This window comes from Mycteria americana, chromosome 3 (assembly GCF_035582795.1).
Source record: "Mycteria americana isolate JAX WOST 10 ecotype Jacksonville Zoo and Gardens chromosome 3, USCA_MyAme_1.0, whole genome shotgun sequence".
Classification (NCBI taxonomy): Eukaryota; Metazoa; Chordata; class Aves; order Ciconiiformes; family Ciconiidae; genus Mycteria; species Mycteria americana.
The window spans coordinates 95,464,651-95,487,947 of NC_134367.1; the positions used below are offsets into that span (position 1 = coordinate 95,464,651).

Sequence of the window (23,297 nt, forward strand, 5' to 3'; positions counted from 1 at the left end):
TTCTAGCAGCTTCTCACAGAAACTACCCCTGTAGCCCCCCACTACCAAATCCTTGCCATGCAAACCCAATACAGTGAAACAAGTGTTGTTTGGGTTTTTTTCACCACTGTATTTATTTTATAATAGCTTTAGTTAGAATTAAATAATTTCTGCTTCTCATCCTTTTTTAGATACAATACACCATTTAAAAAGGAAATTCAGAGCTGGATTTATAAACTAAGCAGCTCTACAGACATAATTGAAGAATGGCTGGTTGTGCAGAACCTCTGGATTTATCTTGAAGCTGTTTTTGTAGGGGGAGATATTGCAAAACAGTTACCCCAGGTAAACTTTACAATGGTTGCCTATTATTGTGTATTAAAAGCTATCTGTGTAATAATTTCCAACAGATTATACTGTGAAAGTACTTATGTTTTTGCTATATATAGGAAGCAAAGCGTTTTCAGAATATTGACAAATCATGGATAAGAATAATGCAACGAGCTCATGAAAACCCAAATGTAATTCACTGCTGTGTCGGAGATGAGACTATGGAGCAACTTCTCCCTCATTTACATGAACAGTTGGAAGTATGTCAGAAATCACTTACAGGGTATGAATTGTTTGATTTTTAATGCATTATTATTTTGTAAATAGTTTATATGAAATATTAATAGTATTTCAGTCTTACTTTCACTCTTAGGTAGAAAAAATTGAAGAGCTGAAATATTCTAATAAAAATCTTGTTCTATTTTAAAGATACTTGGAGAAGAAGAGACTACTGTTTCCTAGATTCTTTTTTGTTTCTGATCCTGCCCTTCTTGAAATCCTTGGACAAGCAAGTGATTCTCATACAATTCAGGTACAACCTTAGTGATTTTTTTCTGCTTATAACAAAAAACATTAGAATATGGAAAAGCATTTAATAAATTAAAATGGAACTATTTTCTTCTTATAAACTTTGCTTGAGAAAAATTTTTTTGTTTTGCTCTTTAGTCTTTAACAAAATATGAAATGGATACCTGTAATTTAAAAAAAATCTTCAGAATTCAGAACACTAGAATATGGTCCTATCAAATGATTTGCTGGTGCTTCCTTTCACAACTAAACTAGCAGAAGGGACCCTGTGAGACTTTCCTGCTTTGCACATTGCAAAATTCGTCCAGCTAGTCTAGATTGTTACTGAAGGTTTATAGTCCAACTAGTCTGGATTGTTACTGAGGGTTGATTGAGATAATTGATGTCACACAATAGCTGATCTCTGTTCTGCTAGATCACCTCTGAAAACTGTAAAAAACCAGCAAATGGAGATAAAATCCTACACAACCATTTCTGTAATTATTACCTACAGATGGCCTGAAATTCATCTGTAGGTTCAGATGAACCTTTGCAGGATAACCTTACTTGATTTTTTTTTCTGGTTGCTAATGTTATATATTTACATTGAATGACTTCTGAATTATCCTTACAGCCACATCTGCCTTCCATATCTGACAATATAAATGAAGTAGACTTTCACCCGAAGGATTATGATCGCATACTGGCAGTCATATCAAGGGAAGGAGAAAAAATTCCAGTAATTCTCTGAATTTCTTTTTTTTTTTTTTTCCCCCAGAAATGTTGTTAATAGAGAAATCATTTTGTTATTGAACATATAAGTATATATTGAATTGAATTATTGTTAATTACAAATGAACATTTCAAGGATTGGTGTAACAAAACTATAATATGTTTTCATTAAATAAATTTGTAGTATGTTTATTGAAATTAAATCTGTAGTTGTCTTGAATAGATATTTAGTAAGTATTCAGTAACTAACATTCTTGAACAGAAGTTTGGTAACTATGTTCTATTTTGTACCTTTTACTTTTATTAATTTTTCAGTTGGACACTCCAGTGATTGCAAAAGGACCAGTAGAACTTTGGTTGCAGGATTTATTGCGTGTGCAGCAGATTTCATTGCATGGCATAATAAGGGCAGCATATTACCAAATTAGTGACCCAGGATATCAGTTGCTGAATTTTCTTAATCACTTCCCAGCACAGGTGAGATTACAGGATGTGGATTTGTGTGTGTAGTCTGGGTTGTGTGTGCGGGGGGGTGGGATGTAAAGAGCATACGGGATTGTCTATATGAGGAAGTTTTCATAGAGGAAACAAGGATATGGATCTACTCAGTAGAAGGCAATCCTTAATGACTTCAATTTTGGTACCCTATATATAGCATAATATTTTTCTTGTAATCTACTTTAAAATGACTTTTTTCTTCTCTTGGAGAATATAAAGTAGAGCTTATATTTTCTGTGATGGATATTGAACCCCTTTCAGATGCAAATAAAATTTCATGTGCAGATTGATTTCTCTCTCATAATTTAAGATTGCAAGAGCTATGATTATGATTATTTATCTCATAATTTACAAGATTTACTTCATAGTTCATATATTTGTCACTATGATAATGCAGTCCTAGTAGAAGCTTATCTTGAAGGATTCTAGTTTGCCTAGAGACTCTTCCGTCTTACTGATAATTCATAAATTTCATTAACAAGTAATGAATTGTTTCCCATCCTGTACAAATTCTGACTCTGTAATTTGCTAATTAATACAGCTCTGGGTGTAATATTTTAACAGAAATTCTGCAAATATTAAAACTGGCCAATCCATTGCTAATTTAAAAAAAAAATTCAGTACACTTAAATATTTAATAGAATTATCTTAACATATTTATGATGTAATTATGTATTATCTCAGCAGTATCTATTTTAAAAAGTCTACTTTTCTTTAAACAGGTAAGGACTGTCTGTCTTGTTTGCATGTCAGATATTTTGAAGTGGCTTTATTACCATCTGCAAAGATCTTCTTTCCCATGTCTTGCTAATCCAAATGTTTTTATATTCAAAGAATTATTTGTGTTAGAAGGGGCAGGGGCCGGGGCAGAAAAAGAAAATGGTCTTTGGCCAAGAAATTCAAAGTACAGAGAAAGAAAAGCTGTGTTATAGGACAGAGAAGAAATTGGGCAAATTACTGACAAATATCTGAAATATTTTCTTTCCTCCAAACTGCCTTTCTCCTGTCTCAGAAGCTTCTGTTATAGGTAGCATGAAAAAGTCACATCCAAAGATATTTTTTTTCTTCTGACTAATTGGTCATTCTAAAATAAATTTGGTTTAGAGTGTACTGATGATAGCCTAATGATTCTAAAATGTTGTGATACTTCCTGCTACACAGTCTCTGTATCCATGAACTCACTACAGGTGTAGGGAGATAGAAAAGTAGAAAGAGTGGGTTAGTCAAATTTTTAGGTCTTGGTGCTTTGTGAATGTAGAAATGTGGGGGGGAAAAAAGGTATTGTTACAGTTCTTTTCTATCCTGTTCTGTCATGGGTGTGCCTGATACTGTAAATCAAAATCAATCTGAGACTGTAGTTTACACGCAACATCCTATAACTCTCTAGATTTATTTGGAAGCAAAATAACTTGTAATTCAATGTGCTCTAGGCTGTACTCCAGTCATGACAGCATGTTAGAAAGATACCAATCCATCCCATGTTCAGTAGAAATGCACAGCATTTTTTTTTTTTTTTTACTTTCTTTAATTAGCTACGAATTGGCAATGGGAAATTTTCAGAACAACCTCTCTGCACAATTTAAGACCTGTTTATGTTTGTGATACTGGACTATACTAAGGGATTGTAAATTGTCCTGGTTTCAGCGCTGTGTTTTGGATTTAGTATGAGAATAATGTTGATAACACACTGATGTTTCAGTTGTTGCTAAGTAATGCTTATACTAAATCAAGGACTTTTCAGCTTCCCATGCTCTGCCAGGTGCACAAGAAGCTGGGAGGGGGCACAGCCAAACTGGCCAAAGGGCTGTTCCATACCATACGACATCATGCTCAGTATATAAACTGGGGGGGAGTTGGCCAGGGAGCAGTGATCGCTGCCTGGGGACTGGCTGGGCAGCGGTCAGTGGGTAGTGAGTGGTTGCATCACTTGTTTGTTCCTGGGTTTTGTCTCTCTCTCTCTCTCGTTGTTTTCCTTTTCATTAGAAAGTATTATAATTATATTTTATTTCAATTATTAAACCGTTCTTATCTCAACCCACGAGTTTTACTTTTGCTCTTCAGATTCTCTCCCTCTTCCCACTGGGGTGGGGAGGGTGAGTGAACAGCTGCGTGGTGCTTAGTTGCCGATTGCGGCTAAACCACAACGTAAGCGAAACTGAGGATCATCCTTAATTTGTGTGTATCTCAGTATGTGAAAAATTTTCATAAAAGTTTTAAATGTTTTCTCAGGAGTTTCCAGTACCACAGCAGAGCCAATTAACTCAGGCACAGTATCCTGGTGAGATAGCATCATGCTGGATGTAGTGATAATTTGGGACTCTCTACATTATAATTTATTGTTCCTATTACACCTAAGGATTCTATAATAAGGCTAGTGTTCAACAAGTGATTCTTTTGTATATTTTTCACATATTAAATTTGTAGGTTGGATTACTGGGAATTCAAATGTTGTGGACACATGATTCAGAAGAAGCTCTACAGAATGCTAAAGAGGACAGAAGAATCATGCAAGTAACCAATGGGAGATTTCTGGAGATTCTGAATATGTTGATTAGCCAGACCACACATGATCTTTCCAAGTTTGACAGAGTGAAATTTGAAACGCTTATTACCATTCATGTGCATCAGCGTGATATTTTTGATGATTTGGTAAAGTACAGATTTTGATTTCTGACAATTAAATGCATTTTTGGTCATAATAATTTTTCTTATGTGTGGTAGCTACAGTTACACATGTGTATGTGTTTGTAAGACAGAGATGTCCATAATCCCATTGTAGTAAAAATAGTACATTTTTTTTAAACTAGAATAAAATCCATAAAAAACGCTACTAAAATCAACAGATAACGCCAATCCTATACTTGAACTTTTTAGACTGTGCTAAATTTTTTACATTCCTTTATTCTTTGAGGAATCCCATCCCTCAACACTACATCTCTCACATGTTTTTACTGCTGATGACACAAGCTTATTAGATTCTACACAATTTGCCTTCCATGCCTCAGTCAAATCCTTCCTTCATCATGCCCTTTGTTCCAATGTGTTTGGTGGATTTAGCAGTGTGTTGTTTGCTAATTTCACTTGGAGGGTGAGCTGCACTACCAAAGCAATTTAAGATTTATTTGATTAATGCAGATGTTGTAATGATCAGGTTAAATGATCAGGACATTTTTTAAAATCAGTTTAGCATATATCTGAACATATGTGATGCTTATATGTATTTCAGTTTACTTACATAGGAACTTTAACCTGAGTAATCGCTCATTATTCTCATACAAATAAGCATTTTATCACAGTTACCAAAGACAATAAATGTGATGCACAGTTATAACATATACATTTATTTACTTTCTTTTAAGGTAAAAATGCACATCAAATCACCAACTGATTTTGAATGGTTAAAGCAGTCTAGGTTCTACTTTAAAGAGGATTTCGATCAAGTCTTGGTATCCATTACAGATGTTGATTTTGTTTACCAAAATGAATTTCTGGGTTGCACTGATCGTCTGGTTATAACACCTCTTACAGACAGGTTAGAAAGACAATTATACATAATGAATACTTTTAATATATGTAGTGTTTATTTAACATGTATCTTCAAAGTGGTACATTGTGAATTAAGTCCTGTGTGGGCTAGGTCATTCATGAAAATCTTCTCATACATTTGCTTAATCATACTCTTTTAGGAAAGGTAAAATAGAGTCTCACTAATTTGTACACTTAGTAATTAGTGGAAAAGTTTTATCACTGCCTAGTCTTAAAAAAAAGATTTAGTAACAGAAATGAATAATTTTAAGGTTATATAGCAATGTATAGTTTAGCAGTATTTCTATACTGAAGAAGAGATTAGGTCAAATATTTCAAGTTCTGTAATAAGGGATTCAATAAAGTTTTTGTGGCTACCAATGTCTTTGAAAGTCTAAGACAACCAGTCAGTGTCTGTCATCTTATTAGTACTGGGAAGCAGTTTAGATTTGTCCATAAGAATCTAGATGTTGACAAAGTCGCAGCTGTATGCACTCACTTGCCGTTCTTCTGTAGCCAGGCAAGCAAACGACCATTAATTTTGTTTCAAGTGTGGCTTAACAACGAGAACTAGTTTTCTTTTTTCCTTTTGGGAATTTCTTGGCTTCTTTTTTTGTCAAAATTCTTCCTCCATTTATTCCTTTCTTGAGATGTCACTTTTGACCAAATGAGAAAATAGAAGGCCAAAAGATACTTCACTTGCAAAAAGATCCCCTCAAGAACCAAAAATAACTTACAACCTACAATCATTCACTTTGCTACCTATGTGGAATATGGGTCTGTACAGCTTTTTGAACACCTTTATTTCTCCAGAAGAGGTAGAACTGCTATTGTGACAATATGGAAAGTTCAGTACATTTCTGCAGTGAACTGTACTGCCCTCAACAATCAAGTGTTTTTGATGCAAAATGTTAAATTGTACCCCAAAATTTGCCTTGACCCCAATAGAACTGTAGAAGTAAAACCCTTATGTCACTGTAAAGTTTCTTATTGGTTAGAAAACATCACGGTTCCTGCAGTGCAAGTTTGGCATAATACATTATAGTGATTCAAGCTAAACTGTACAAAGTAGTTAGTTATTAAACTCTGTTCAGTTATGGATTAAATCAGAAATACTTTAGTTAGAAATGCTCTCAGAGTATGTTTAGTTGATTTGACAGCGAAGATACCCCATCATTTATATAGGATCTTTGTCATTTAATTCCTTTAGCATTACTCTTCCATACCTTACCATGAATGAAAATTGTAACTAAGACTCATATATATAAAATATAAATACTCAAATATATAAAACACTGGTCTAAACTTTTTAAGAGTTTAAAAAAAAAAAAAAAGGTAAGCCTTAGGGGTTTTTTCTTAGAATTGTAAAGGTTTTTTACCCATAATTGTGCAAGTGGCCATATATCCTTATTCTTTCACACTTGAGGATTTAGACAAAGGTAACCTAACCTAATGAAATATATACAGATTAAGATACTGCAGAATATGATGAGGTGGCAGAATTCAACAGCAGAGTCTGTTTATAACTGCAAAAAGAGTTAATGACAATTAAATTCCTTTAAGTGGTGTGCATTAATTTTTTAGCTCATCTAATATTTGCAGTTTGTAACAAACTAGATTAACACCAGATAAATTTTTTTTTTTGCTTTTATAAGTAATGTTTAAATGCTGTATTTTGTGACTTTTACCACTCTGAACTTCCTGCACTCCTGAAAATCAATGGAAATGCTTTATGAAGAAGTAATGTTTCAACATAAGAGCTGTAGAATCTGTTGCATAATTCATTGTTATCTTATATATATATATTTATATCTTTCATATGATTTAATAAATTAATATGAATTAACATTTATAGGTGCTATATAACTTTAGCGCAGGCTTTGGGAATGAACATGGGAGGAGCTCCAGCAGGACCAGCTGGAACTGGTAAAACAGAGACGACGAAAGACATGGGAAAGGCTCTGGGAAAATATGTAGTAGTCTTTAACTGCTCTGATCAAATGGACTTCAGAGGTTTGGGTAGGATTTTCAAAGGTAAGACTTCTTCATGTAGGATAGAAGAGACCTCCATAGGTCATTTAGCAGGTGCAGTTAGAGCAGGTTGCTCAGGACCTTATTCATGTTGCGTTTTGAGTATCTCCAGGGGTGGATGTTCCACACCACCTCTGGGCCCCTGTTCAGGTGTTTGACCATCCTCATGGTAACATTTTTTTATACTTCCATTGACTTGGAATTTCCCACATTGAAACCTGTGTCCATTGTCTCCTCTTCTTCCACTGCACCTCTGAGAAGAGCCTGGCTCAAATTTCTCAGTGCCTCCTATTAGCTAGTTATGAATAGCAATAGGCTCTCCCCTTAGCTTTCTCTTCAGGCTCAACAAATCACATTCTCTCAGCTTCTCCCTCTGTGTCATGTCTTCCAGCCACTAATCATGGCAGCCATCTGCTGGACTCATGCAAGTATATAAATATCTCTTCTCTATTGGTAAGCCCCAAAATGGACACAATACTCCAGCTGCTATCTCACAAGTGTGGAGTAGAGGCAACCAATGATTTTCCTCAACCTGCTGGCTACACTCTTGCCCAATGTGCAGCTGGTTTCCTTTGCTACAAGGGCATAATTCTGATTCATGCTCAATTAGTTGTTAAGCAGGACAACAGGCCATTTTCTGCAAAACTGCTTTGTGGCCAGTCAGCACCAAGCCTGTACTGCTGCATGGAGTTATTCTGCTCCAGATAAAGTACTTGAACTTCATGAGGTTTCTGTCAGCTCATTTTTCAAAGTTATGGTATTGTATGTATTGAGAAGCAAGGGGTGAAACTATTAATTTTTTTTTATCTTTTTTTTTTTAGCAAGAAAATAATTGTGGCATAAAAGTGCCTAAAGCTGAGGGTTTATAAACATATTGCCCCTTTCAAAGTCAAGCTATTCGAATTTTAAAAAAATCTTTGAGTACATGACAGAATCCCTTTAAAGTGATTTAGCCTTAACTGCGTAACAATAATATACCCTGAATGCATTGGATAAATTTTTCACTTTTAAATAGCTGTCTTTCAGTATACATGAAAGAAAATTACTGCCTACTGGTACTTTAATATCATTTGGAAAAAATGCTGCTACAAGTTTTCTCATAAGAAGTTGCTAAAGGAACAACAATTCTCTTAGTTACTACTAAATACCTGTTACTTTTCCAAACTGAAATTAGGCAACTGTGAAAATAATCCGTTATGAAAATGTTACTGTTATTAATATAGTGCTTCTAGATTTCTCTTTCCATTCAATTTCCTTTCTCTGTCTTCCTCTCTTTCTTTCATAGAGAAGTTCACACAGAGCATTGTCCACTCTTTGCATGTTGTTAATATCCATACCATTACATGAAAAACTTGTAATTTAGTGTGGACTTAAAATGGTAATGCTTATGCATAGATACATATGCTTTAAGATTAATATTTTCTGTCTTGTGAGATTCAGAGTTTTATTTAAACCCCTAGTTAGTGCAAAAATAATTTCAATTATTAATTTCAATCTTTATGATTTATAAGAGGCAAGTAAAAAGTAATCTAAAAGCATTGTGAAGGCTAGAAGACCCAAATGAAAATAAAAACCTTGAGATTTTTTTGTTGTAACATTTAGCTAGTTAGTCTTTTCTAGCTCTAAGTCACTTATTTTTATTTTTTTAGATTAACAATACAGCTTTTTGCAAATAATTGAATTGCTGCTTTACAATAAAAGGCTACATTCACAGAAAGATCTGGAAGAAAGATCTGCCAAATGCCCCAAGATACCAAAAGATTTTTTCTTATTTTGATTCATTTTTAAGCATTTTGTATACGTCAACTAATATTAATTCAGATCGATATGGAAATAGGTGGATTGGAGGAAGATAGGCCTTGGCCACAGGGCAATAAATAAAACTAATCTTATTTAATTATTTGAAGGAAAAGTCATCTAGTTCAGATGTCTCAAATATGCATGAAGAACAACAGATAATAATTTTTCTGTTCCTGTTTTAGGTCTTGCACAGTCTGGATCTTGGGGATGTTTTGATGAATTCAACCGAATTGAGTTGCCTGTCTTGTCAGTAGCAGCACAACAAATCTATATTATTTTAACTGCAAGAAAAGAAAGAAAAAAGCAGTTCATTTTTTCTGATGGAGACACTGTAGATTTAAATCCAGAGTTTGGAATTTTCCTAACAATGGTAAATGTAGTAATAATTCCAGAGAAGTGACAAATTATACTGTAAACAAGTTAATTAAATGGCAAGGTGAAAATAACCGATTTTATTAAGTGATGCTGTTGCTATAGAATTAGACTAAACTACTGGAACACATAAATAATCTGATTATTCATGAATTGCATCCCTTCATTTTTACTTTAAGATTATTGAAAAGGTTCACAATTATGTCCCTGCATTACTGTATTGCAATTCATTATGTAGACTAAGAGTTTGGCCAAACTTCCAGAATTCTCGTGCTCACCAAGAGGACTGAAACACTAATATTCTTTACTACCTTAGCTTGAAATGCTTTAGCAGTATTAGTGAGAAAGATACTGCAGGAAAAAAAGAACATTCACTTAAAGCAGGAGATACAGGAAGGACATTTTTCGAAGACATATGTCTTGTCTAATGGGTACTTTACATGGATATATAAAAAGAATTCTTCAAGCTGTTTTACAGAAAACAAGTATGATAGTTCTGGAATAAGCCACTCTCCTTGTACCGTGCTGACAATAGGTCTCTTGAAAACCTGTGCAAAAAATTATCAGATCCTTTCATTTGTTGATACAGGATGTGTCTAAACTGATAAATACAATGCTGGATGTCGACTTTTGGCCTTCTGTGGCAAAGGGGCCCATTCTGCTCTGTGCATCTATCCTGGAATCAGTATGGGCATTATGACAGAACTGTGCTTCTTGTATCATGAAGCTTTTATGGGTGGTATCTGAGATACATTGTTCCCTTTATTATAATGACTACTTGTGAAAAAGACTTGCAGTATACATAGATCAAAGTTAAGTCCCACAACTGAATGGATGGTCTACACAAAAAAGACATGCAAGGAAGTATGTATAAATTTACACCAGTTACCAACCATTACCGAAGGGAGAAACACAAACTCCTGGATTTAGAATATTAACTTTCAGAGTATGCTGTCTTCTTGCCATAGTGTTCCTGAGGCTTCAGAGCACTAATTCCTGTAATCTCATGGGCAGGGAATTTTATAGTGTATGTTACCTAATGCCAAGGCAGATGGCAATCCCAGATGACTTTATGGGAAATTAAAATCTTCATCTGCATGTTTGAGTGTAGGATAATAACTGAGAAGGTCATAAATATCTTCTGACTGCTTCTAATTTCTTAAATGTCACCTGTTTGATGTTAGAGTTATTCCTCATGTTTGCAGCAAGTTTCCAGAAATCTTCTATTAGTCAAACATTCTTGGTCATTAAAATTTTCTTTCATATGATTTTGTTGTAAAGTTTTCATGTTTTAATTTTGTTGACTGTGTTATTTTTACTGTGTCATTACAAAATATTTCCTGTGTATTCTTGAGCCATTATTAAAATCAGTTCTATCACTAGAAGAGAATTACAGTTTCTTATATGATTCTTACTTCAGCAGATAGGATTCACTCACAAACTATTAAACATTCAGTGAGATTCTGTACTTTAAGGTTAGCCTTTTAGACACAAGAAATAGAGAAGGGCATCCTAATATTTCTTCACTGTAGGCTGCTTGTTATCCTTTTTTTATTATATTATTTTGGCTCTTGCTAGACACTGAATTTTTAATATGTTACAAAACCTACCTCTTCTGCAAAATGGTAATGAAAACTTTATTCATTTTGGGAATACGCTAATCAACCAACTAGATTGTATTGCATGAAATTTTAAAATTCTGATTGCTGGCTTGTTATGATAAAGAAATTCAGTTATTACTCTGGCAATTATGCATAGGTTATTAAATTCATAGTTATGGTTGAAGTTTTTTCTTCACATTTTAATCATTAGTAGACAAGAGTTCTAGCTCTGAACAGATCTAGGTATTTATGTATAAATTTACTTTTATTGAGCAATAAAAAGGATGTTATTTTAACTGTTATAAATAATAATGCATTATGTTTCCTTATATAGAATCCTGGATATGCTGGACGTCAAGAACTACCAGAAAATCTCAAAATTCAGTTTAGAACTGTTGCAATGATGGTTCCAGATAGACAGGTACAATTACTGATGGAACTGAAAGAAAAAATGTATTTTACTTTGCTTACCTATCTTCAGAAAAACTAATGGAATTTCTAAAAAAAAATTGTATTTCAGATAATTATAAGAGTTAAGCTTGCAAGTTATGGATTTATTGATAATGTGATCTTGTCTCAGAAATTCTTTGTTCTTTATAAACTTTGCGAGGAGCAGCTCACAAAGCAGGTAGTGTTATGTATTCCCTTCTTCTTTGTCTTCATATTTACACAATACAACCCCTTAGGTTTTGGTTTATGCAGATTGTTTTTGAAGTATCACTTTTATGCTTTTTACAAAATATTGAAGTAGTTTAAATATAATTCAAACAAATATATCTACAAAATTTTTGAACGAATAACCATGTTAATTCATGTATATGTAGTTGCATACACACATTTGTTTAATTATTAAAGAATGATAGTTTGTAGTTGCAAGTGCATAAGGTTCTCTGCCTAAACATGGCAGCCAGGTAAAAATTAACCTGGTGATGTCATTTTTCTGTAGGAATTATCTAGGGCTAGAGAAGGTAGTTGAAATTGGAAACCACAGGAGGAATGTCTGAGGTTTGATTTAAGTTGCCCTTCTCTCCATAGCACTGCTTTGATCTGAGGTCTTGGCTTTATGCTGCCTCGGTTGGATAGACCCAGTCTGGAATGGAACTATCATTTTTTTAGACCCCTGCTATAGAGAGCTACAAAATAATTGCTATATGACATTATAAATGGTGAAGTCAATTAAATTTAAATTAGAAAAGAAAAACCTTATAACCTCCCCCCCCCCTCTTTCCTGAAAATAGCCTTCTTATCCTTCATTTATCTTAATAGAATAATTCCTAAACAACAGCAGCAATTCCTGTTTTAGCTACCTTTTCCAGGCAGGGCAACTATACTATACAATATGCAAGTAAGGTTTGATGTACTGATGAAGTAAAGCTAGAGAACTTTTTACTGATGCATAACCCTTTTTCCACTCTCTAGGTGCATTATGACTTTGGTCTGAGGAATATCCTTTCAGTACTGAGAACTCTTGGATCTCAAAAAAGGGCCAGGCCAAATGAAAGCGAATTAAGTATTGTTATGAGAGGGCTAAGAGATATGAATCTTTCTAAGCTGGTAAGAATCTAATTTAATATTTAGCACCATGTATAGGCAAGTCTACTAGATAATTCATGGGGGTTTGTAGAAGTGTCCTGGTTTCAGCTGAGACAGAGTTAATTCTCTTTATAGTGGCTGGTATGGGGCTATGTTTTAGATTTGTGCTGAAGACAGTGTTGATAATACAGAGATGTTTTAGTTGTTGCTGTACTAGTCAAGGACTTTTCAGCTTCCCGTGCTCTGCCAGGTGCAGAAGAAGCTGGGAGGGGACACAGCCAAGATAGTTGATCCAAACTGACCAAAGGGCTATTCCATACCACATGACGTCATGCTCAGTATATAAAGCTGGGGAAGAAGAAGGAAGGGGGGACATTTGGAGTGATGGCGTTTGTCTTCCCAAGTAACCGTTACGCGTGATGGAGCCCTGCTTTCCTGGAGATGGCTGAACACCTGCCTGCCCATGGGAAGTAGCGAAGGAATTCCTTGCTTTGCTTTGCTTGCGTGCGCGGCTTTTGCTTTACCTATTAAACTGTTTTTATCTCAACCCTTGAGTTTTCTTACTTTTGCTCTTCCGATTCTCTCCCCCATCCCACCGGGGGGGAGTGAGCGAGCGGCTGCGTGGTGCTTAGCTGCCGGCTGGGGCTAAACCACGACAAGAAGATTAGAAAAAATCTCAAACATCGTTTTCTTTAAAAATTAAAACATGATAATAATCATGTTATCATTAAACAGCAATGAGAGTTTATTAGACTTGGAAACAGTGCTCAGGGTGCAAAGGTTCAAAGAGGTTAATAGTGGATTAGCTGTGGGTATGACATTTTATGTACTGGCTTGTGTACAGACTGACTACTGTACCATAAGTAAACTGAATAATTTGAGTATCCATTAAATTAGACTTTTAAAGATTTCTTTCCAGATAGGATGTTCTTTCCAATATATGCTGCAAGTGTTTTACAAATCAATTTTACAAATAGATTCCAGTGTCTACTCAGTGGGAAATTTCTTTCAATTTTGAATTTATTTCTCACATGGCATATGGATGACATTTTCAAAATGCTGTTTTTGTAGTGAGCTGTCCTGTTGGCTGGCTATGTTCATGAACATAAGCATCTGTATTTAGAAAATATATTCTAACTGTTTATTATTTTAAAATAGAGATTAATTTTGTTTGAGAACATTCTTTGGATAACTGTGCTTTAAGCCCTTAATAACTTCTTTGTTTCAGATAGATGAAGATGAGCCTTTGTTTCTCAGTCTTATCAATGGTCTCTTTCCGGGGTTACAGTTGGACAGTAGTACCTATGCTGAGCTTCAGGCTGCAGTAGCGAATCAGGTTGAAGAGGCAGGATTGATTAACCATCCACCATGGAATCTTAAGCTTGTTCAGGTAAAACTCTTTTTTCCAAAACATTTTTAGCAAACAGGAGTCAGAACACCATGTTAGTAGCTAAACCGCCACTGTCTCACTCCAGGACCTATGCTTCTAATAGAGGAAAAACCGAAGGTTGTGTGTAAACTACACTAAGGAAGACCAATGCAAGGGACTTATGTTTTTATTTCCTTAAATTATTCAGAAGAAGAAAAAAAAACAAACTTAAAGCATGCTATTAACTCAGCCTTTCCCAGATATGGTAGTGCATCTAAGTTATCTGAATGAAGCAGCAAGGCACCTACATGGGTCTCTGAACATGAGTTTCTTAGACTAGAGTAGGGACAGTAGAGCATAAGGAGGATTGGGAGGCATTTTGAAGGCCAAAGCAGTAAATAAAGAATAAGAAGAAACATATCCAGGACACAACTCCTGCTAAGGAGGAGGAGAGAGCTAAAAGACCTTTATAAGGGCAAAGTAAAGTGTAAGAGGTATGTATTTCTGACTTAAATACGTTTCTGTAATGAAGAAGAGTCTTCATGATGAGTTTGACCAGACATTGTAGGAAAAAAAGGTTTTTCTCACATAAGTTTTGAGAACCTATACACTGGTTGGGTAATCATCCAGCTTATCTGTATTGAGTTGAAAGAGTTAAAGTATAAGAATATATAGAGCATATATGTCTTAGCATATGCTATGACAAGCTTATGGAAACCTGTAACAAGGTTAAGAATGCAAGTGAACATGCATGTAGGTACTATAGAATGAAAGAACCAAAAATAGTGTCAGTAACAAGAATGACACTGTCATATAAAGGGAGTTGTTTCTCTCAAGGACATGCGTGATTGAAAGATTAGAGCTATGAAGAGATTTAGAGGCTTTCTAGACTACAAAGGATGTGAACAAGCCCAGCTACTGTCAATTTGTATCTGTACTGTTCAAAGCTAGCATCCTTCTGAAGTGCATTAACCACCTGAATACTGTGGAAAGACCCCATGTAAGTGGAATATGTATCCCTCTGTTACCTGCATGCAAGAGTTTTAGTAAAAATGAGTAAGAAAATACATAGGATCTGAATGAGAGACTGTGCAGCAAAAGGATGTTGCAAATGATGTTGTTTACATAAAACAAAAATTTGCTTAGTTTTGACATGAATAGTACTTGGTTCTTAGCACTTGAGGAATAGAGAAATAGACCCTGTGTGCTGGCAGCTTGCCAGGAGTGTAGTATGTTTTGTTTACCTCATGTTGCAAGATCTTTAGAGCTGGAGTGTTCCAACTGAAAAGCAAAAGAGAGAAAATTGTTAAGGTGTTGCAAGAAATTATTTTGCCTTCAGAATATTTGTAAGACATTATGTTTAGTAAACTAATGATTTAATGATTAAACTGTAATTCTGGATTATGGAAATCTGTGTTTAGTGTGGGATAATCTTTATGACATTGTTGATTAATAAATATGTAGTTATTTAATATGAAGGAAAAAAGGTGCTTAAATGCTGTCTTCTAATTTTCGTATTTTACTTGTCCCTACTTTTTTGGATAATTGTTAAACACTGTTAATGGTTAAGACTAATAATGTTTACCATTTCTAATGGCTGAAAACTATATTGCTCTAGAAGCATTTATTTGTAATTTTGCTGATTGCCAAGATGAGAGTATAGCTACAACAACTGACACGTACGAACGTTTTACCCTATAGAAATATGTTTACATCTTCCTGAAATAGTATCTCAGAATAGAGACTTTCTGAAACTACAGGCCTTGAAGTGCTAGGCTTGTTCATTGGCTGTACAGTCTTAAATTAGAAACTACATCATTGGCTCTGACTAACTAAGTATCTTAAAAGAAACTAGATGTAAACCAAGAAAGGCACTCTGACCTTTGTGCTTATTACCAGACTTCTGAAAATGTCCAAACTTGTCTAGCTTAAAAAACAAAATTGCCGTGTGATTTGTTGAATGAGAGCAAAAGATACAATTCATTACAGTATGCTACAACGTGCAACATTCTGCCTTATGTTACTTCACAGCAACTAAAATATCATGTCTCTGTCATCAAACCAGGGGTATATTTATGGCTCTGCTCAGACTCCACCTAATTTACAGAAGGTTTTGCTCCTCATTCTGCAGGCTGGATCTATATTGTCCTTCACACAGCTTCACACTGATGATCAGCAGAATTTTTGCATGGGAGAAAACACTTTTGACCATCCTGCTTAAAGTCATGTTCACTGTTTTATTCATGGCTTAATATTTCTGGTTGCCAAACTGGTCATAAGAAGATTGCTTGTGCCTTAACAAATTCCATAGTCCACTGGGAATAAGAAGTTTGAAATTGTCAGGTTCATGGTGGACTTGATCTTAGTTTAGATTTGTGGTGCCTGTAGATCTTCCTCCTCAACTGATACAAGCCTTTATTCAGGTTGCAGAGGAAGCAGCTATATATGCTTCTCCTTACAAGGTTCTGTCACCCGGGAGGACTACCACTTTTTTGTTCCTTTCAGTTGCTCCAAAAGGAGATACTTGTGTAGGCAGACCCTGCCACTTCCATAGCAAGCCTAAAGCTAATATTAAAAGAAAAATAGAAAATTCAATTAAGAACTGTCCTGAACCTAAACCCATCCGCAATCCTGTAGGAAGTGCGGTCCCTATGTTTATTTCATATACTCAGGTATTTTAGCACTGTTATGATTAGCCATTCTTCTGTTGTATTAATGTTTTAGCCCTATTCATTTTTTCCTTTTGAATAATACCGAAAATCCTTTTTAAAATCTGGTAAAATTATTTTCAGTTGCTTTGAAAAGTTTAGGCAAGATTTAGTTCTGTAAACTGTTTTATAGTTGTGCTTGCTTGGTGCTTAGAATATTAGGATGTGAAGGTAGGTACTATTCTACAAAACACTAAAAATCAGCAAACACATGCTGATTTCAATTCTGATCATATAATTTGTATGTCTAATACATTTATAATCACTGACTATCAAATGTCTTAAATGCAAGCAAAAATCCTCCAAAAGCATGTATTTCTTAAAATATTTTTATTTTTTAATAGTTGTATGAAACTTCTCTAGTACGTCATGGGTTGATGACACTTGGACCTAGTGGATCTGGAAAAACAATGGTCATAACTATATTAATGAGAGCACTGACAGAATGTGGCCAACCTCATAGAGAAATGCGTATGAACCCCAAAGCTATTACTGCTCCTCAAATGTTTGGAAAACTAGATGCTGCAACTAATGATTGGACAGATGGAATCTTTTCGACACTGTGGAGGAAAACACTGAAAGCTAAAAAGGGTATGTAAATACTTTGCATGTGGTATCATAAAAATATCTCTTGTATGATATGTTGAAAAAAGCATTGTGAATTTGCAAATGTGTGAAGTTCCCTCTTGAGAGAAACTATAGAGAGCATAGATGAGGTTACAGTTCACTTCTCAAGAAAGGGCAACAGTTTAACAATTTATTATTTCAGTTGTATATCTACATTAAAAATTGTTTGTTTCCTTGCCACTTCAGTTCTACAGTGCAGATGTGTTATTTGGAAGCTGATAAATTATAATTTAGATTTACTTGTACTAATTGCACTAGCTTTAAAATAACATTTTTTCTGTGGTTTTTCATATGTTGATTACCCGTATTTATATTTCAGTATTTTAGGATTGGAATACTGAAATTCCTTTTCACAGTGATTCATTTGTATCTGAAAAAATAAAAATATCTATATTAAAAAAAGGGAATTCTTCCAGGAAACCCTCCTAGAAGGAGGTTCTTTTTAAAAGAAAGTTGAATTTTCTATATTAGAAATGTCTATATTCTCTCTATTGGAAATTTTCTATATTCAAAACAAAGCCAGAATTTTGAAATTTGATTGCCAAAATTTAGGCATTTTCATTTATATTTATGTTTCAAAATAAAAGAAAAACTATTAGATTTTCAGAACTGATGAGTGATGACAGTTTTCATTAACTTAAATGGGATCTGTGAATATTCAACGCCTTTTGTTTAGTTGCCCAAAGAACCCTTATTTTAGCAACAAAATGCTAAATTCCCCATCCCCCCTGTGCTGCTCAGGAGTGGGGGGTGGAGGGAGGAAGGAGAAAGAGTTAGATTATGTTGGGAAGGAAGAAGTTGAGTCTGGAGAAAGAAAAGGGGGTGGGGGAAAGGTGTGTTAGGTTTTTTTTTGTTTGTTTCTCATCATCCAAGTCTATGTTAATCGGCAATAAATTAATTTTCCCCAAGTCAAGTCTGTTTTGCCTGTGACAGTAGTTGGTAAGTGATCTCCCTGACTTTACCTCAACCCACAAGCATTTTCAACTTATTTTCTCCCTCTGTCCTATTGAGGAGGGGGAGTGAGAGTGGCACGGTGTCTGTCTGACAGGCAGCTAAGGTAATCTCACCACAGATGTTCAACATTATAGGCATACTTGTGCCCTCATGTGCTACTAATTGTTTCAAAAATAGTTCCTTAACTAAGTATGCAATTTATACAGTAATAAGCATCCGTGGAGATGGCAGAAATTACAATAAATAAAATACATTTTTATATGTTATTTAAGTTCTAGACCATCTTTTGTAAACTTATTTTCTTGCTCTTTCAGCATGGTGATATGAACTATATCTCTCTTATTTTTCCAGGTGAAAATGTGTTTCTGATTTTAGATGGTCCTGTAGATGCAATCTGGATTGAGAATCTAAATTCAGTTTTGGATGATAACAAGACCCTCACTCTAGCAAATGGAGATCGAATTCCTATGTCTCCTACATGTAAACTGTTATTTGAGGTCCATAACATTGAGAATGCCTCTCCAGCAACAGTTTCTCGAATGGGTATGGTCTACATTAGTTCTTCTGCCCTCAGCTGGAGACCAATATTGCAAGTAAGATTATCATTGCTGGTGACTCCTAACTTTACCTTGTTACACATTTTATACAGAAAAATATTGTGGGGGTTTTTCAGGCATGGCTGAAAAAACGTTCTTCTCAAGAAGCTGAAGTTTTACAAAGTTTGTATGATAGAATCTTTGAACCAGCATATACGTACATGAAACTAAACCTTAATCCAAAAATGGAGCTTCTGGAATGTAACTACATTATGCAGGTAAAACAGATACTGTGTAAATCTGTATGAATTGACTGACTATAGTAAGTGTGCAGAAATAGCAAAGAGAACATTTGATAGGAATAAAATTTAATTGGAAAAGATTGTTTCCTAAAAAAGAAAACCTCAAAATCAATATTTATTTCTTAGGCAATATAAAAGGAACTGTTAGAGATATGCAGAAGAAAACTTTACTTCTCTTTATTGCTTCCTATGTAGGCTAGTTGTCTGTTGACTGGAATTTGCAGGCTTCAGTTTTCAGAAGCATATGTTTAATAAGCTAGTGAGCTCATTCCAGTTCTTTTAATACCAAATAAATTGTGGTAAGGGTCAGTCTAACCCTACTGGTAGTGTCAGCAGAGAGAGTGAAGAATAATTCTAATTATCTTTTTCTCTCCAGATGTAATAGCTGTGATTCTGTCAGTCCGCTCTTCCAAGGTCAATGTAGTAATTTTTGCCTGTCCCTTCCTATCAATTAGAATTTTACCTTGAGTGGATTCCAAACTTTATCAGTGATTTATTAATAATAAAATTATGTGTTTGGCAGATTTTGGAAGACTGCCAGTCTTATACTGCATGTCTCCAGCTGATTTGTTTATGAGTTTGTTGTCATCTGCAGATTCTAAGTCTCCAGACTTTCCATTTGTCCATGTAATCTCAGTTTTATATTGTCACTCTAATAACAAATTCAGTAGTGCCTTTGAATAAGAGGGTAGACAAGATAATATTTTGGGTAATGCTTCAATTTAATATTAAACTAGTCAATTTGCATCCAATATCTCTTTCCTGTTCATTAGGGTTTTAGCTTCAGATTTTCAACAATTTGAAGTATTTTGCTGCAAATTAATAGCCACAGTAAATGCTGCAAAGATTAACTGTGCAGTATCAAATGGAATTAAGAAGTCCACAGGCAGGAATTATGTAACTTGCCAATTTATGACGATAAACAATATGGATGTGCTATGCACAAAATTTTTAGACAGAGATAATAGTTTTTTCTTCTACATTTGTTATCTGTGAAACCTCAGACTGAGTTGATGTTGTCTTGATGGAAGACTTTTCCTTGGACTAGAAGTTTTTGTGTTTTGTTTTTTTTTTTTTTATTAGGGCTTGTTAGGAAGTGTGAGCAAGTCAGCATTCTACTCATACTGCTTGGTCAGGGAAATATTTCCCTGATTTAACCTGTATTGAATGTTTCTTCCTGTGAATGAAAATCTCTAGTAAATTACTGTTCACAGGTGCAACAAAGTAAATAACCCTTAGTGGATCTCTGTGCTGGGGTTTGTCTAAGAACAGTGAGACCAGAGCTTTTACCCTACCTTATTTCAGATTCACTTCCTCACTTGCTTCCTCCCCTCCGGTGTTACATTCAGTTAGTGTTGATTTCTCTTCCCAGCACGGATTTCATTCTTGGTGTGGGAAGGTAGGGCAAAAAGTCGTGTTGGTTTCTGTGCTGGGCAGCTGCTTGCAGCCACCAAGATTGGGCATTACTTGACAAAGTTTCTTGGCATTATCCAGCATTTGTCTACATGCATCTTTCTGATTTCCAGGATCTTCCCCCATTTCCAGGATCTTTCCTCCAACCAGGATCTTCACCTCTTTCTTTCTCCACCACTTCTCCTTTCCAGAACCTTCAGATCCCAGTTTTGCCATAAATGGTCTATGTACACAGAAGCACTGTACCTTATCAGCCTCCTGATTGGTGATTCTGTCTTATGTCTCTTTATTGATTGTGGGATTCAGGACTTGCTGCTTTTGTTTAGGTCAGGTATTTTCAAAATTTACAACCATCTCAAACCAGTTGCATCTAGCAGATAGCAGACTTGTACTTGAGTTCTAAAGTTCAGTTTTGGATGTTCACCTACACATGCACATGTACCAAATTATCTGCCATTTGTTAGCATTCACAATTTAAGCTGGTTTTTTGCCTAGAACAGGTTTGTAATGGTTTTATATAAAAAGTGATCTCACCTTTGCTTTCATCCTTGTAATTTCCACTCACTTACTAACTATATATATTCTGGTATTGTTCCTGGATTATTTTTTTTCTGCTGTTTTTACTTACATGTTTTTCTTTTGGCTGTTTACTGTTACACAATTTAAGCTGTTTTTTCGCCTGCAACAGGTTTGTAATGGTTTTATATAAAAAGTGATCTCACCTTTGCTTTCAGCCTTGTAATTTCCACTCACTTTCTAACTATATATATTCTGGTATTGTTCCTGGATTTTTTTTTTTCTGCTGTTTTTACTTATATATTTTTCTTTTGGCTGTTTACTGTCCTCTGGCCCGCCACATTAAGAGGACAAATATAATTTATTTTAGGAGATTCAACACAGGTTTTGTTTAGGGTTATCCTGCCTTACAAGCCTATTGGAAGAGTCAATAAACTTGTAGCTACAGGAGATCTGATTGATACGATCTCCATGAAGGAACAAAGGTGTTCGACAAAGTTCTTTACCGGGGATTTACATATGGAAGCTAAGCAGTCATAGTAGAAGACAGGAGGTTCATTTCTAGATAAATAACTGATTAGAAGATAGGAAATGTGTGATTGGAGTATCAGTTCTTAGGAAGGACAGAGGTTACTACTGATCCTGAGGTACCTTTACTGGGACCAATGCTGTTCAAAATGTTCATAAACAAATTGGAAAAGTTTTAGGTGAAGAAGTTTACTGATGATACTAAATTATTCAAGGTAGTAAGGACAAAACAGTTAACCATGAAGAACTGTAGACAGACTTTACGAGACTGAATAAATAGGTAATAAAATGGCAAATGAAATTCAGTGAAGATAAGCATGAAGGGGTTCACACAGGGGAAAAAACAAACTGTTCAATGCCATGAATAGCAAACCTATGGAACATCTTGCCAAAGGGTGTTATAGATTATAAAAGTTTATGTAGGTTCAAGACCAGTCTTGATATTTTTGGGGTGGAAAAATCCATAGAGGATTACAAACCCAGAAAAAGTGTATTTGGTTCAGAAAGCCCCAAGGTGAAGAGAGTACTAGCAGGAAGTACCACTCCCAGTACCACCACAAGGCAAGAGAATTTTTTCTTTGTTTTTACTCTTCTCTGAGTGTCTACTTTTGGTCACTATTGCAGATGAGATGCTGGGCAAGCTGAAGTTTTCATGTGATTTGTTCCAACCATTTGTGTGTTTTTATAAGTCAGGTTAATTTTTTTCTGGTTTTTTTCTCCAAAAACTTGTTACAGGATATTGCTAAGACCCAGAGCATCATCAGAAATTTTGAACTTGAACTTGTATTTGAGGGAACAAAAAGATTTTGTTCAGATAAACTGGGACACAGCCTGTTCTGGAAATAATTAGATAAATCGATTGTCTTCCAAAGAAAAGAATTGTCATTATTTTAACATTATGAAGTGTAATTAATACTGATTAATCATTTTTTTAAAACTGGATTTTAAAGTAAACAAAAGTATTCTAACTATTTAGGTCCTTTAGGCTGCATTAAAACTATATAGTACTGTATTACTTCCCACTTCAAGTACGAGATCCAAGACAGCATGAAGAATGCTAATTCCAAGAGATCATTGCAAGTCTGCTTCACTGTTAAAAAGACATATTTTGAAACAATGTGCTTGATACTGCCTTGTATACAAAGGGAATATGAGTGATGTTATCTAAGACAGTCAAACGTCTGGCTTCATGAGGAACATCACGGAATTGTAGATAGCAAGTTACTAGATTTCTGGAATCTGGAATCTAGTTCATTAGAAACAGAGTGAAGCAATCATAAAATAGGATATTTTAATTATTTTTTTAACACAAAATAGAAGTTAATGATACATGCATTAATTGACCATAATTAACATAAATACATTAGACAGATGGTGAAAATTCTTCCATGCTTAAAGATGAAAAGAAATGTCTAGGCCCCACCTACTTTTGGAGT

General features: G+C 34.8%; 1 protein-coding gene across 1 annotated transcript in view; it reads left to right on the forward strand.

Moving 5' to 3' along the window:
- DNAH8 (dynein axonemal heavy chain 8) overlaps window positions 1-23,297 on the forward strand; it is a 142,769-nt gene that overhangs the window by 51,519 nt on the left and 67,953 nt on the right. Inside the window, 16 exon segments of the mRNA XM_075496199.1 lie at window positions 171-324; window positions 429-592; window positions 739-841; window positions 1,451-1,555; window positions 1,864-2,025; window positions 4,471-4,695; window positions 5,406-5,578; window positions 7,427-7,605; window positions 9,585-9,772; window positions 11,710-11,796; window positions 11,896-12,003; window positions 12,795-12,929; window positions 14,137-14,298; window positions 17,330-17,576; window positions 18,918-19,159; window positions 19,240-19,380. Of these exon segments, the coding sequence (XP_075352314.1) occupies window positions 171-324; window positions 429-592; window positions 739-841; window positions 1,451-1,555; window positions 1,864-2,025; window positions 4,471-4,695; window positions 5,406-5,578; window positions 7,427-7,605; window positions 9,585-9,772; window positions 11,710-11,796; window positions 11,896-12,003; window positions 12,795-12,929; window positions 14,137-14,298; window positions 17,330-17,576; window positions 18,918-19,159; window positions 19,240-19,380 (2,575 nt within the window).